This window comes from Salvia miltiorrhiza, chromosome 4 (assembly GCF_028751815.1).
Source record: "Salvia miltiorrhiza cultivar Shanhuang (shh) chromosome 4, IMPLAD_Smil_shh, whole genome shotgun sequence".
NCBI lineage: Eukaryota > Viridiplantae > Streptophyta > Magnoliopsida > Lamiales > Lamiaceae > Salvia > Salvia miltiorrhiza.
In genome coordinates, this window is record NC_080390.1 from 36,004,790 (window position 1) to 36,020,623 (window position 15,834).

At 37.3% G+C, this 15,834-nt stretch overlaps 2 protein-coding genes across 2 annotated transcripts; both read right to left on the reverse strand.

Annotated features, from left to right (window-relative positions):
- Window positions 1-4,924: 4,924 nt before the first annotated feature.
- Window positions 4,925-7,058, reverse strand: LOC131021375 (uncharacterized). The gene has a single exon (XM_057950536.1). The coding sequence runs from the start codon at window positions 6,977-6,979 to the stop codon at window positions 4,979-4,981; it is 2,001 nt and encodes a 666-aa protein (XP_057806519.1). The 5' UTR covers window positions 6,980-7,058; the 3' UTR covers window positions 4,925-4,978.
- Window positions 7,059-13,510: 6,452 nt separating this feature from the next.
- Window positions 13,511-15,661, reverse strand: LOC131021376 (uncharacterized). The gene has a single exon (XM_057950537.1). It carries the CDS (start codon window positions 15,555-15,557, stop codon window positions 13,641-13,643), a length of 1,917 nt encoding a protein of 638 aa, XP_057806520.1. The 5' UTR covers window positions 15,558-15,661; the 3' UTR covers window positions 13,511-13,640.
- Between the last annotated feature and the right edge of the window lie 173 nt (window positions 15,662-15,834).

The window sequence follows — 15,834 nt, forward strand, 5'->3', positions numbered from 1 at the left end:
TCTTCTATTCCAAAACCAAAAATAGCTCAAAAATTAATCATTAATCAAACACACATACCATATTAATAATTTCATAATAATTAGCTTAAAAATAGTGGGGGAATTCCGAAAACCAAACTAGCCGTGAAAAATTAAGCTTCTCTCACAACAAGCCGTCGACAATGGCTCGTTGACGGCTAGTGGCGTGAGATGAATAATTTTGGGCGGCGAGTGACCTTTTCAGGATTCTCCCACTATTTTATGCATGAACATAACAATACTAATTTTTTTCAAAGTCTAATAGCTTTAAAATGTTTAATCAATGTTATGAATTCTGAAAAACCTAAAATAATAATTCAATATTAAATTATAAAGAATGCTAAAAAACATAAAAAAAATTTGAAAATCCTAAATAACGAACAAGCCTCTTAAATTTGTGTCTTTTGAGCACAAGCCGCCGGCTTTTCAAGGGGACGCGGCTTGTGCTAAAAAAACACAAATTTCAGCGGCTTGTTGATTAAATCTAATTGTTTACATTTCAGTAATACTTATTTAATTTTATAATTATGAAAAACCTAATAAACGTTATTATTTTATGTGTAATATAGCTACGGTTCTAAACAAACATGCTTCAATAGCAAATAATCGCCACAAAAAAAGCTCAATTTATACGAATTAACATACTTAAAATACATAAAATATGCTCAAAGAGATTCGATGCACTTGGTTTGAAGAAGAAGCCATGGAGTATGCCTTGAAGCCGGAAATTCTTGAAGCCGCGAATGAACTCTTGAAGCAGCAAAAAATTTGCAAAGGCGTGAGCACTCAAAATATAACTTGCAAAATAGATATTGGTTTGAATGAGTGCGGCGGCTCTTGTATATTTAACCTAAAAATTAATTGAAGGCGTGAGAATCTTGCCTTGAAAACCCGTGATTTTCAAAAACCCGTGAATTCCTCTTGTTTATTTGGGTCAAAATCTTGTTTCCAAAACCCGTGAGTCGTCCAATCTATCTCAAAAAGGCATCAGATTCTCATTTTTTGGTTCCAATGTGGATTACTAAAAATCAATGTGGATTCCAGTTGTTTATTTGTTGTGAATTATTTCCAATATACTATATCTAATACTTAAAGTTGTAAATTATTTCGAATATATCTATTTAATTATTTATATAAATATCATCATTTTCGGTCTTTCATATGTATTTTTTAGAAAATACATATATAAAAAATAAATACGAAATGAGGGCACGTTTGTGTGTTATAAAATATTAATACGAAGGCTAAAAAATTCATATCTATGTATATTGTGAACAAAAAAAAAATTCTTTTACAGGCGGCTAAGGTTTATCGGAGGCTTGTTAGTCCGTTGCCTTTAGAATATTTTTTTTTGTTCACAATATACATAAATATGAATTTTTTTGGCCTTCGCATTAATATTTTATAACACACAAATGTGCCCTCATTCTTTCAAACTTAGGGTTTTTATTAGGGTTACAAAGTGACGTGGCTTTACAATAATTGCACATTTATCAGATTTTGTGCATTTTTAACTACATATCTTACTCATTTTCTTACATAATTAATGTACTTGTGTAAGAAAAATGTAAGAACTTTTACAAAATATCATGCAAACCTATCAGCATCAATTGTGCTTTGGGTAGTTTTATAAGACATATTATATGAGTGGCTAGTTGTATAAGACATATTATGAATGTGGATACTTTAAATTCCCCCTCCAAAGATTATGTGTTTTTTTTTTCACAAACCTCCTTTATACTTTAAACCTCATTCATAATTTCATACTCAATATTTATAAAGTATCCACTATTTACTTTTATAACTAGAACATCCACCCGCGCGATGCGCGACGAACATCACATATACATTGCACGGCCAGTAAGCATTATTTTTAAATAATATTTTAAATAAAAAAACATACATATAAGACATTGCGGGTAAGTAAATGAAATCAAATTATAATTAAAAGCTAAAATCAAATAAGAGTTCTATATGTACCGCCAATATGGCAATATTCATTATTTTCATTTACTATCAATAAATAGTAATACATAAAATAATAAAATTTTAGTTTAAAAAAATAATTTACCTTCTATTGTATCATTCAAATCTGAAAGAGATTATACGTCAAATAACTCTTCATTTGTTAAATCAATAAATTCTGAGTTTTTGACACGTAACTGTTTCTTTTACATATGAAGTACCACATTTATTTATGCTATTTCTTGAATAATAAATAAATGAAAAAAATTGTTTGTGACATGAAATAAATATATTTTTTGGACACACATATAGATAAAAAAAAAATGAAATAAATGATTTTAGAAGTTATTGTATTTTTTATTTATTTTTTTGAGGAAGATTTTAGAAATTATTGTATTACTATAACTATTATGTCTTAAATGTATATATATCGTCTTATTATATTAACATAACTAATATTTTTAAAGATAATTATGAGTAACAATTATTAATAAAATAATTGTGATATAAATGTAAATGTTCACTATAAGCTTTATTAAAATTAAAATAAATTTGGATATTCATGGGATACAACCACGGCCCATTCATTTTTCCGAAAACTCTCAAGCCCATTCGTCTATTTCATTTACCATTAGCCCTCGTATATATATCCTTGTGCAGTTACTTTAATTTTAAAACACTATCACCTATTTTTTTCACTCTAATTTTCTCTCTTCTGCTGAGCAATGAATTTCTCTCTTCACTCTTTTTCTTTTTTCTTTTCTTCTGCAAAAGACTCGATGAAGAGCTTGGTCTTTATTTGTATTTTGTAAACTTTTTGGCACATCTTTTTTCATTAGTAATGAGATAATGGTGACAAAAGCCTTTTTATATGGCCTATCATCACTTGATTGAGCTCAAAAATCTCTATAATTTTTTTGGTTTAAGCTCGAATCTGGTAGATCTACAAATATCTTCCGAAAAGTTGCCTTAAAACTATATATAACTTTAATTGTTATATATTTCCTTTTTGTTTTTGTTATATTCAACACCAGATCTGTAGTTATTTATTTACGATAAATGACTCTGTTTAAGAGTTGAATTCGGGAGATCTATGAATTTCTTCCGAAAATTTTGCTGTAAGCATGTATATTTGTTATTTTTGTATATTTTCTTTAGATTTTATCAGCTTAATTTTTTTTTTTCATGAGCAAATGATAAAATAGTGATCTGTTGCCAAATTTTATGGTCAAAATTTTGATCATTTCATTGAGCTCGACTCTAACACCAGATCTATAGCAATTTTTTAGGGATAAATAATGCTTTTCTCATAAAACTCTTATATCTACAAATTCGTTTCGTGAAAATCATTATCTACAAAAGATGTTTTTATAATCTATACATACACTTAAAAATCTTAAACATCATTTTTTTGGTAAGCCTGTTTAATAGACTGTAATCATGACTATTTTTCCAAACAAATTACTACTACAGTGAAATTACATCCCTCTTTTTGTACAGGTTAGTCTTTCTGTCCCTTTTAAAACCCATTTTAGAAGCTCCTTTGTTTTAAAATGTACAAATTTATATTTTTGTACAATGTGACCGAACAACGCCTTGGACGAACCAAATCCTTTATTACACACGCTACAATGCTGCACACCACCTTCTCCCACCCTATTTCCGCCGCCGCCGCCACTGCTGCTTCCAACGCCACCTTCACGACCTCTCTTCCTTCCCGACGGGCTCCCGCCAATGCGGAGCGCCCCAGCCGCAGCAACAACGCCGCCGCCCCCGCCCCTGCCCCCGACGGGCACGGCATGGAAGCCCAAACCCCGGCTGCCGCTAGGGCCCGTCGACGGCCACTGCGGGGCCGGCGGCCTGTAAGGCCCGAAAGCCGTCCGGCCCGGGGCTCCAATGATCGGGGGAGTGCGCGGTGGCGGCGGAGAGAAGAGGGCCATTTCCCAGGAATGCATCGGAGAAGAGCCGCGGCCATGAGGGCTGTGCCGAGGAGCAAGGCGGGGGCTCTCATCGGTGGGCGGCGGGATGGGGTTGGACGAAGAGCTCTCATTGCCGGCGGCGTCGCTGTTGCTCATGATTTCGATTTGGGGCTGCGGTGGAAAAACCATCGGGAAAAGTGGCCGGGAATTTATAGGCGACGGAGATGACCAAAAGGTGGCGTTGATTCATTTTGAAGAGCCGCCAAAATTTGTTTCAGAGCATCGCAACTTTTGGGAAGAATAATACGTTGCATGAATGCAGTTTTTCAAGCGGGAACTGTTTCTTCCATTTAATTAACTGACCCCATTAAGAAATCAATAAAGTTGTCATACAGCTGTGAAATCAAATATTCGGTCAGTTATGATTTTTAAAAATTGGCGGTAATGGTGGCGGAAAAATATAGCCGTTGGACTGCTCTTTTATATAATATATAGATTTGGTGGGCCCAACACTACCCTTCAACACTAAAATCATATATTCCCACTATTTTATTAATATCGGTGCTCTCCACTCTATTTCACACTTTTTATAGACGGATGAAGTATCTAATTTGTCATTTTTGTTTGTCATAATATATATCTAATTTATTTTTGGTAAGATTTTTACTGACAATAAAGTGTGATTCTTAATCCATTCAAAACACATTCAATCATTTTATTAAAATCCGAATCATTTAAAAATAAATACATTTTATGAGAACGAATGGAGTATTCTACATCACACTTTCAGAGGGAAATGGTTGATTTTCTCTGCTTCATCTTCATTTTATTTTACAGATAAGAGGTGAAATCAGTCGTGCTCAAAATAAAGTGTTGAATCGTGTTTCCACTTTCCATATCCCAAACACAAAGAAACGAGAACACATAATTCATGATTAAAATCCATCAAAATCAAAGAACTAGAGGAAGAAAACGTAAAAAGCATTGAATAATCAAATTCCTCGCACTGCAAAGAAAGATCCAAACTCATGTTTTTTAAATTTTATATATACATATCTCAACTCACATCCTATCTCTCAATCCAGCACAACTAGCTTCTCATATTCCTTACCAGCAATCGCAGCTTCCATCACCGCCACCGGATCCATCATTCCACCCTCTTCAAGAAATATCTTCATCAAATTCTTCGAGAAGCCGCTCACCAGCGCCACCCCCGGCTGGTTTGCGGGCACCGGCGTCGCCCTCGAATCCCTCAAATTCCAAAACACAATCTCCGGCACACATTCTCCGTATCCCTTCTTTCTGTACTTCCTCACGATCGCCTCATAATCCGTCTCCCACGGATTCATCGAAGCCTGATCGAATTCCATGTCACTAAACACAAACAGCCTCTTTATCATCTCCTCCGCCTTCAACTTCCCCTTCACGGCCACTTTCAGTATCATATCAAACACCTTCTGGAAATCTGTGTTCCCTCCCCACTCCATTCTCCTAACAAACTCAGTCTTCTCTTTCAAGCTTTCCCCTCTCACTCTCTGGAGCTGAGGGTTTGCGCTGAAGGTGATTAGCTTCCCCTTCCATGGCTCCTCGCTCAGCTCCGACACCAGAACTCCGAGCGCCACCGAAACCTCCATTGGGATTCCATACATACTCCCAGAAACATCACAGATTGCAAGGCAATTGCTCAATTTCCCAACCTTGGCCATGTCCTCCACCATTCTCTTCCACTGAAGCTCCGCGACTTCACCGCCGTCTTCGTCATTCAACGACGCGATTATCTCATGAGGAAGCAATGCGCCTGCAGCGATCTTGGCTTTGCCGGACTTCACTTTCTCTAGGTACTCCTTGAACCTTTCTTCATCGTGCTTGAAGAATTTACTCTTGTATGTTTTCATAGCCACAGACGCCACTCTGTTGTAAGGCAGAGAGCCCCAATCGTTGGCTCCAATGTAAACCTCCGGCAGCTCCAGCGCCTTCCGCAGCGGTACGAGCACCTCCTTCCTCAAACGATCCCTCACGCGATACGCGTAATGCGCCTCCTCCACGCCTTCATACTCTGCATATTCCGCCCTCGGAAACACCTTCTTCGCGATGGTTTCACACAGCAGGGTTATTTTGTCGAACGACGAATCCAGAGAGGGGCACCATTTCGCGGCGAGGCTGATTTTGTTCAACTTCCCCAATTTCAGCATCTCCATATCCGATCTCAACCGCTGTGCGAAGAGATCGGACACGCGATCGTGCAGGAACTGGAAATTAGCGTCCTCATTAAACCTCTCTACCACCTTCTTCGCTCTCTCGATCCTCTTCTCTTCAGGGGTGGATTTCTTTGCACCGTGTAACGGCGCCGTATCTGTTGAGGATCTGAGGCCTCTTGGGAATCTGACGCCTCTTTTCCTCCCCTTGTGAATTCCAGATTTCCCCTTGTGCGTCCGAGATTTCCAGAGCTCTCCCATCTCTTTCGCCAATTTCCGCGCCTCGGCCCCTTCCAGAACGCGGAAGAGGATCTCCAGCAGATCCTTATAATAGCCAAAATCGGCGAAAGCGGCCGCGTTGCCGGCGAGGGTTTTGGGGTGGTGCTCGTGTAGCCACAGCGCGGCGGTGTAGAAACCTTCTTTATCGGATTTGCCGGTGCCTTTGACTCCGCGGAGATTACAAACGAGCTTCAGAGCCTTGAGCGGGTCTTGATCCCACGCGAGCTTGAGGCGGTTGGTGAGGGATTCCGGCGGCGTGTCTGGGACGATATGGAAGAAGAAATCCAAACACGGATTTCCTGTCGATAAAAACGTCGGTGATCGATTTTCCGTCAGTCCCCTCAGAGGGGGTACGTAGGTTGCTGTTTTGTTAAATTCTGCGACCATAAGGTCGACGAATGCATTGCCCGTGCCGGAGACGTCGGCGGAGGCGGTAATGTCAGCTGCCATGGCGACGTCGGAGGAGGCGGTGATGTCAGCTGCCATGGCGACGTCGGCGGAGGCGGTGATGTCGGCTGCCGTGGCTACGTCGAAGGCTGTGGGGGTGGATTTGGGTGGTTTTTGGTAGATTTCCGGTGGTCCGACGAGAAGAGCGGCAGCCATGATTGTGAGAAGGGAGGGGGTTTTAGAAGTTATCTGTCTCTGCAGATGTGTAGCATTGTAGAAGGGTTTTTGACATTTCTAATGCGAAAGCAGCAAGAATATATAGCATAGGCAATACGTGGAGGCCACGCAGAAGACAATATATTTTTTATTTTCTTTTCTTTCACTAAAAAAGAAAACCGCCTCCAATATTTTCTAAAATAGGCATTTAGAAATAAAAAAAATCGAAATTTGAGGCTAAAAACGAAAAAGAAAAAAAAGAATAACAAGTATCGATATTCAAACAAAAATAACAAATATGCATTTGTTTTCCTACCGAAAAAAGGAAGGAGATATGGAATTTGTTTTATTTTATTAATAAAAAGAAGAGAGAAGATATGGTAATGATTAATTAGTTTTATACTTTTGCCAAATCAGCATTTTGGTCATGGTAAAAAGTTTTTTTTTTTTTTTTTTTTTTTGGAAGTTGGTCATGGTAAAAAGTTATTTACATAGCTTTTTTTAGTGTAAAATATCCACCATTGTGTGTGTTTTAACTAGAATACTTGCGATGAGACTATGATTGGTACGATAGAATGAAATGAGGGTGGAATAGAATGGAAATTAAAATGAAGATGAGAATAGAATGATAAATCTTAAGTGATTTCTATGCTTGATATGTACAAATAATATCAAAGAAATGAAATTGTGATTCTTTATTTGATTTCATTCTTATGATTCATAGCTAGAAATAAAGTTTATGAATGGAATTAAATTATTTTATTTTACTAAATTATCTTTTACATAACTTTGAAAGTATAAAAATTATAAATATAATTGAGCAGATAAATATTTTATTGATGTATTTCATGAAGAAAATTTGCAAAAGTTTAAATTAAAATGGTAATTTTGTGGATGTTAATATATACTAGAATCTTATCATATTTGATTATGTAATGTGTTGCATCAATTTCAATTCATATTAGACTATTGTTTATATAAAATTGATAATATTTTATTTTTATTTTACAATTAAAAATTATTCAAAAAAATACTTTGTATATTTTGAATAATAATAATAATAATAATAATAATAATAATAATAATAATAATAATAATAATAATAATAATAATAATAATGTGTGTTTCATACAAATATACAAGTCAAAACTTAAATTTAGATAGATTAAAAATGGAATGGAATGGCTAATAATTCACAATCTATCACACAACAATCTATCATTGTTCTTTTTTTTAAATATTATTAAATTGAGGTTTATTATAAAGTGAAAAGGAAAAAACATCCCTTGAAAGCACAAGATGCAGACTAAGGGCACAAAACTTAAAAAGCGAAGGAGAACAACTCAAAAAGGAAAGTCAGGATCATTATCCAAATCATCCGACCAACGCCTATGGACGACATTATTCATTGCAATCATACTAGGCCTATTGGTGACGTCAACCACAAACTCCCTTGGCTTGTTACCCATTTCTTCCGCATTCCTGAGACGACTTTTAATACAACCTTCCGGAATTGCATGTACAGGCTCTCGTCCCTTTACCGAGCCCTTTGGACGACCACGTCCGCACTTCTGCTCCGAGAGCAACTGCATCCCCTGATTAACTTGCTCCTCTAACCTAATACTACGACTCGCCGTGTCATCCGGAGAAGGAATAGATTTATTATCAAAATCAACTTCCTTAATCGGCGAATTAACCCGCTGGCTCGCTGAATCTTCTGCCCCAACTACCGGTTGTTGCTCAACCACAGCTCCACTATTCGTTCGAGGATCCAACTCCAAAGTTCCCTCTACATTCGAGCCCTCCTTATCACTAGCCTTGTCCGTGTGAGGCGACCCATCATTTTCTTCCTCATTTAAAGCCTCTGCTTCATAATTGGAGTCCGCAATGATAGTCTCCTCCACTTCCTCTTCCTCATCCTCATCTAGCGCTTGATATCGGTTAGCATCCCCCGCCAGAGGGAGATCATTTTTATTAACCGGCATTGTAGGTGCGGTTCTTTTTTTTTTTTTTTAAATATAAATTACAAGTATCTATAAAAAAACAAATGTTCTAAATAATTACAAGTTATGAGTTGGTATAGTGGATAAGACCTTATTTTTTCTTTTAAAGGTCAAGAGTTCAAATCCTATTGCACACATTCTACAAATTCAATTTTTTCAATTTTTTTAAATAAAAATCCGTTAATTCGGTTAACCGGTACAGATTGAGAAATTGCAAATTGATCGGTTTGTAAATCGGACCGGTCAGTCGGTTAACCGGTCCATTAACCGATTCGATTACCGGTTAGGAAAAGAACCCTTAATCGGTTCCGATTAACCGATAAACATCAAACCGGACCGATTACCAGCCCTAGCTAATACCATGGTAGGTGGAAGGAATGGTGATTTAATACCATGGTAGGTGGAAGGAATGGTGATTTCCATGGATGGAGGAATGATGATTCCAAATGGAATGGTGATTCCTACAAAAAAAAAATATCAAATGAATGAAAGAATGATGATTCCAAAAAAAAAAATATATCAAATGAATGGAAGCAAGGTAGAAATCATCATTCCATTCTCACCTCATACCAATCACCTCCTAATAGTTTTCAACAATATAAAGCACAAGAGACGTTTTGGCACAACAACAAAAAATGTTAGTTTGATCCGAAAAATATTAGTTTTGGTGCAATACATATATTAATTTACTTCTGTAATTTATAAAAAATAAAAAATATTAGTCTGATTCTATATAGACTTAATTTTTAAACCCACTATAAACAATTTTTTAAGCAATTTTTTTCTCACTTATACTCTCTCCGTCTCACTTATATTTGCACATTTACTTTTGGCACGAAAATTAAGAATAAAGGATTAAGAGTGTATAATGGATATAACCCACTTATTTTATATGTGTAGAGAAGATAAGAATCACTAAAAAGAAAAGTGTACCAAGATAAGTGAAACGAGTCAAGTATATAGTTATTTCATAAATAAAAGTAAAACTAACGCCCTAGTGCAACGGATATGAAATCTACCTTGCTTTTTAGAGGCTTGGGATAATGAGATATTTCATAAAATAAAATAAACTTTTTTGTTCATTTTAAATAACATATTTTAATTATAAATATGACTTTTTTGAATACTCCTTCCTTAAAAACATGCATAATTTGAAACAACACGAATTTAAAGAAATTCTGTAAAATATAGTGTGAGTGGAGAAATAGTCCCACATTGATTGTAACGTTTAGTGAGAGAATTATTATTATAAATGGACTATGCATGTTTTTATAGGACAGACGGAAAAGAAAAACTATAAATATTTTTATGGGACGAAGGGAGTATTTTCGCCCAATTTTTAGTATCCATTTGAAAGTAACACAAATTTTAATAAAGTGATTGAAGTGTGTCGTGAGTGAAATAAGGATCCTACCTTTTATGTGAGTGTTAAATGAATTAAAGTGGAGTAAGAGTCCTACCTATTTTTGCTAAAAATAAAAATGGATATAAACGAAAATATGGATACTAAAAGGTGGGATGAAGGGAGTATGACTTTTGGTCATAATGAATTAACCTTTTATCATAACAAACATATAGAATTACTTCATAGCAAATATGACTTTTTCTAATATAAAATATAATTTTTGTTAATAGTATGATTTTTCATAATACAAGTATATTGAATTACTTAATGGCAAATACTAGTAAATATGATATTACTTATATGTAGGGGTGTAATTGAACTGAGCCGAACCGAATAGTGATGTGCTCAAGTTTTGTTTATTTAGTATCGAGTCGAATCTCGAACTTTATTTATCGAATACTTTGATGCCCACGAGCTTAATCGAACCTACAAAAAATTTATAAATTTATATTTATATTCAAAATATTGATTATTTTCTTTTGAATATAAATTATTTCATTCAAAATAATAAATAAATTAATTATTTTATTATAACAAATCGAGTGAATTAGATTTTTAGTACAATTATTATAAATTTTAGCATATAAATATAAGTTATACTTACTAATGATTTTTATAATTTCAAGCTGAATCACTTAACAAATTTGTTCACGAGATAACAAGCTGAATACTACCAAGTTCAAGTTTGATTTATTTATTTATCAAAGTTATCTAAACAAACTTGAACGAGCTTTTTTCGAGCCGAACTGCGAAGAATTTGAGAATTTTGTTCTATTTTTATGTCTTATTTTGCATATGATTTATTTTCTGCGTAATATATGGATGCATTTGAGTACACAAATGAATGCTTGTGTGGTTTCTTCGATTTCATAAAAAATACAATAAATTCTCTATAAATTAATAACTTTGAAATCTAAGATTATTATTGATAAATTAGTAATATATTAATAAATTATTAACTTTTTAGAGTGTTTTCTTCATTTCAGAAACAATAATTTTAAATAATGTGTAAAAATAAATTAGAGATAATATTTAAATGGGTTAAGTATCAAATTCCCTCTATCGATAGCGCGTCCTTATCGCGTACAGGACCCTATAGTCAGGGTTAACCTCAACGTGGCAAAATCGCACCAAATATCCCCCGCTACTTAATGGACGTTAACACCGTTAGAAAAAAAAAATTCTCTCTCTCTCTCTCAATTCCGGCCAGATCTCTCTGTGACGCCGGAATTGAACCTAAACTCAACTGCAGCATGTAGTTTCCGGCCAGATCTCCCTCCACCCGCCGCCTCAATTAAATCACACTGACACACACGTCCTCGCATGCTCACCTATGTTCTCAGTATTTGTGAAAAAAAAAATCAGATCTGCTTCTCAGTTTTGCACCTCTCATGTCATTTTAACAAATAACTCTAAAGTTTGTCATTTTTTGTATTTTCTAAAGTTAATGCCAGCTTTACAAATGATTTCAATGTTCATGTTATTTTTTAATAATATTTTTAAAAATTAGGGCTATTTTTAGAAATGACTCCAAAGTTTAGGCCACAAACTATAAGGGTGTGTTTGAAAACTAAGTTGAAATAAGTTCATCTACACAAACCCAATGAAATGTAACTTGGTTGGGCTTGTTATGTTATATAGGTTGTGAATTTGGTAGAACCTCTGAAAAACCATGAAAATAGATGCCCAGTGTTTGGTATCCAAAACTAATACCAAGTTAAGAGAATGAAATGATCAAAATACCCAGAGATCTTATGGAATATTATGATGAGATATTTGATCTGAAGCCAATTTTCCCAGAGATGCACTCATATGGAAGAAGCATCAAACCCCAAATTTCCGACAACAACAGCAATTCTTCATCAAATTCCACTGCAACAGTCCTAAAATTGATCTCTTTTGAGAGCTCAAATTCACCACAAATTGATCAAAGCTCCATAAATCTTGACTACTCTCTAACCTCCGAAATCATAAATTTCTCGTCTTATACAAAGGATGATTTCAGCAGCAACGACGAATACTACCCTCGCTCACATAAAAGGATTAATTCTTATGCAACAACAAGAACTCCCTCACAAGTCGTGGATCACGTCGTTGCCGAGAGAAAGAGGAGAAAAAATATAAGCCAACTCTTCACCAATCTCTCCAAAATCATGTCGGGCCTCAAAAAGTTTGGACTTTTTTCAACCAATTTTGATTGAAGCAGTGTCATGCGCGCCATGGAGAAGAAGAACAACCGCCGTGGAAACCGAACTATTCTCTCTCTCTCTCTCTCTCTCTCTCTCTCTCTCTCTTCCTCACTCTTCCGATCAGTGCACATTCGTGAACAAGCAACCCCCTCTCGATGCATCTCAATGCCTCACTCAATTTCTCAACCAAGCAACCCTCTCAACCAATTTTCCTTGCTCCCAAACCTCAAAATCGAAAATAGCCTTAGTTCCCTTGTCCGGATTTAATATTGCCGCCGCTGCAACTATTGACAGCCAGCGAACGTCAATGAGGAACGACGATGTCGGCTAGGGCATGGTGGTGGTGATGGTGATGGGAATTGGGGGAAATTGTGTGAACAAAAAAACTAACAAGACTTACTGTAGCTTTGAGCTTCACAAATCGAGGGTGACCCCCAATTGTAATTCCTATGAGGAACAATGATTTAGCCTCGGGCCAGCGTCGTCCAACTACAGGCATTCCGCTTAATTTCACTTGCTTATCAAACATAAAAAAATATCTAGTTAAACACCTAATAAGCCCTTAACTTACCTATCAAACTGGGCCTAATTATTCCAATTTAATTTGTGCGTTAGAAAGAGAAATGGGACTGATTAAGGATGACATCTTCTGTCCGACAATTTAGTGTGTCACACCGTGTCTTATTTTTAATTTTTCTATTTTATAATTATTTATTGTAAAAATAAAATATAATTTATCACTAAAAATTAGTAAAATTTAAAAATATTATACTATCATCATTTGAATTAATTAATCCAAATAATTAATTATTCATTCAAATAAATATAAAAACTTAATTATAAACTCTAAATGGATGAATAAATTCTTGTTAATTATTTTTTATTATACTAAAATAAATTAATTAAATTTAAAAAAAATAAAATTTATAATAAATGACCAGTGGGACACGGTGGAACAGATGGTCCCATCCGGACTGATTATATATCTCAGGAATATTGAAATTACTATTTTTATTCATTTGATGAGATCCTATATGAAAACATCAATATTTACAAAATTCGAATTAATCTAAGACAACCAACTTCTGATACTCTTTCCTAGAAATCGCAGCTTCCATTACAGCCTCCGGATCCATTACTCCACCCTCTTCAAGAAACAAAGTCATCAAATTCTTGGAGTAGCCGCTCACCAGCGCCACCCCCGGCTCGTTCGCCGGCACCGGCGTCGCCTTCGAATCCCTCAAATTCCAAAACACAATCTCCGGCACACATTCTCCGTATCCCTTCTCTCTGTATTTCCTCACGATCGCCTCATAATCCGTCTCCCACGGATTCATTGAAGCCTCATCGAATTCCATATCGCTGAACACAAACAGCCTCTTTATCATCTCCTCCGCCTTCAACTTCCCCTTCACGGCCACTTTCAGTATCACATCAAACACCTTCTGGAAATCTGTGTTCCCTCCCCACTCCATTCTCCTAACAAACTCAGTCTTCTCTTTCAAGCTTTCCCCTCTCACTATCTGGAGCTGTGGGCTTTCGCTGAAGGTGATGAGCTTCCCCTTCCATGGCTTCTCGCTCAGCTCCGACACCAGAACTCCTAGCGCCACCGACACCTCCATCGGGATCCCAGACATACTCCCGGAGACATCACAGACTGCAAGGCAATTGCTCAGTTTCCCCTTCTTCGCCACGTCCTCCACCATTCTCTTCCACTGAAGCTCCGCCACTTTGGCGGTGCCACTGTCTTCATCATCATCGAGAGAGGCGATGATCTGATGAGGAAGCAACGCGCCAGCTGCAATCTTTGCTTGGCCGGACTCCACTCTATCAAGGTACTCGCGAAATCTTTCCTCGTCGTGCTTGAGGAACTTACTCGTGTATGTTTTCATAGCCACAGACGCCACTCTATTGTAAGGCAGAGAGCCCCAATCATTGGCGCCGATATACACCTCCGGCAGCTCCAGCGCCCTCCGCAGCGGCACCAGCACCTCCTTCCTCAGCCTATCCCTCACGCGATACGCGTAATGCGCCTCCTCCACGCCTTGATACTCTGCATATTCCGCCCTCGGAAACACCTTCTTCGCCACGGTTTCGCACAGCAGCGTTATTCTGTCGAACGACGAATCAAGAGAGGGGCACCATTTCGCGGCGAGGCTGATCTTGTTCAATTTCCCAGATTTCAACATCTCCATATCCGATCTCAAACCCTGCGCGAATAGATCAGAGATTCGGTCATGCAAGACCTTAAATTTGGCATCCTCATTATACCTCTTCACAACTCTCTTCGCCTTTTTCAGCCTCTTCTCTTCGCGGGTTTGCCCCGTTTCCACACATTTCCTACCCTCAGTCAACTGTGTCTTCAAACATCTCCTCATCCTTAACAAATGTGTTGTTCTGGTCCAAAAATTCCTCCGCCGCTTCATCTCCTTCTTAAATTTCTTCGCCTCCGTCAACTCCCTATTTACTCTCCCCCACTGCTCCTTGGCCGATTTCCAAGCTTTCCACTTCTCCCCCGTCTCTTTCGCAGATTCTCGCGCCTTGGGCCCTTCTAGAATCCGGAAAAGGATCTCCAGCAAATCTTTCATGTAGCCGAAATCCGCGAAAGCGGCCACGTTGGCGGCTAGGGTTTTGGGGTGGCAATCGTGCAGCCACAGCGCGGCTGTGTAGAACCCTTCTTTGTCGGATTTTCCGGTGCCTCTGACTCCTCGGAGATTGCAGACAAGCTTCAGGGCCTTCAATGGGTCGTGAGCCCACGCGAGCCGCAGGCGGTTGATCAAGGTTTCCGGTGGCGTGTCGGGGACGACGTGGAAGAAGAAATCCAGACAGGGATTGCCCGTCGATAGAAATGTCGGAGAAAGATATTCGGTGAGGCCCATTGGAGGGCTTTCACCGATTAGAGCTTTCTTGAAATTTAAGACACATACATGTATGGAGGATTGTGGGTAGATCTCAGGTGGCCCGACGAGAAGAGCAGCCATGATTGTTAGAGAGGAGATTGGTCGTGTTTGTGATGGAAAGAGGTGATTGCGAATATGTTACTGAAATTAATGAGTGAATCAAGCATTCTTTTGTAGGGGCGCAAACTTGGATGCTACGCACCTCATTTAATTTTGGGACTGTTTCCTAGTATAACGGACTGAATCAGTCGTATTACAAATTAGGGTTTTATCTAATTATTTTATTTTTTATGTATCCGTAGCCTTCAAGTTTCTGTTTTTATGTATATGAAATATTTGTGGCGATTTTTGTGAGGCG

Bases quoted from the DNA above. Each gene is read 5' to 3' on its own strand.
- LOC131021376 (XM_057950537.1), bottom strand. From the start codon at position 15,557: ATGGCTGCTCTTCTCGTCGGGCCACCTGAGATCTACCCACAATCCTCC.
- LOC131021375 (XM_057950536.1), bottom strand. From the start codon at position 6,979: ATGGCTGCCGCTCTTCTCGTCGGACCACCGGAAATCTACCAAAAACCA.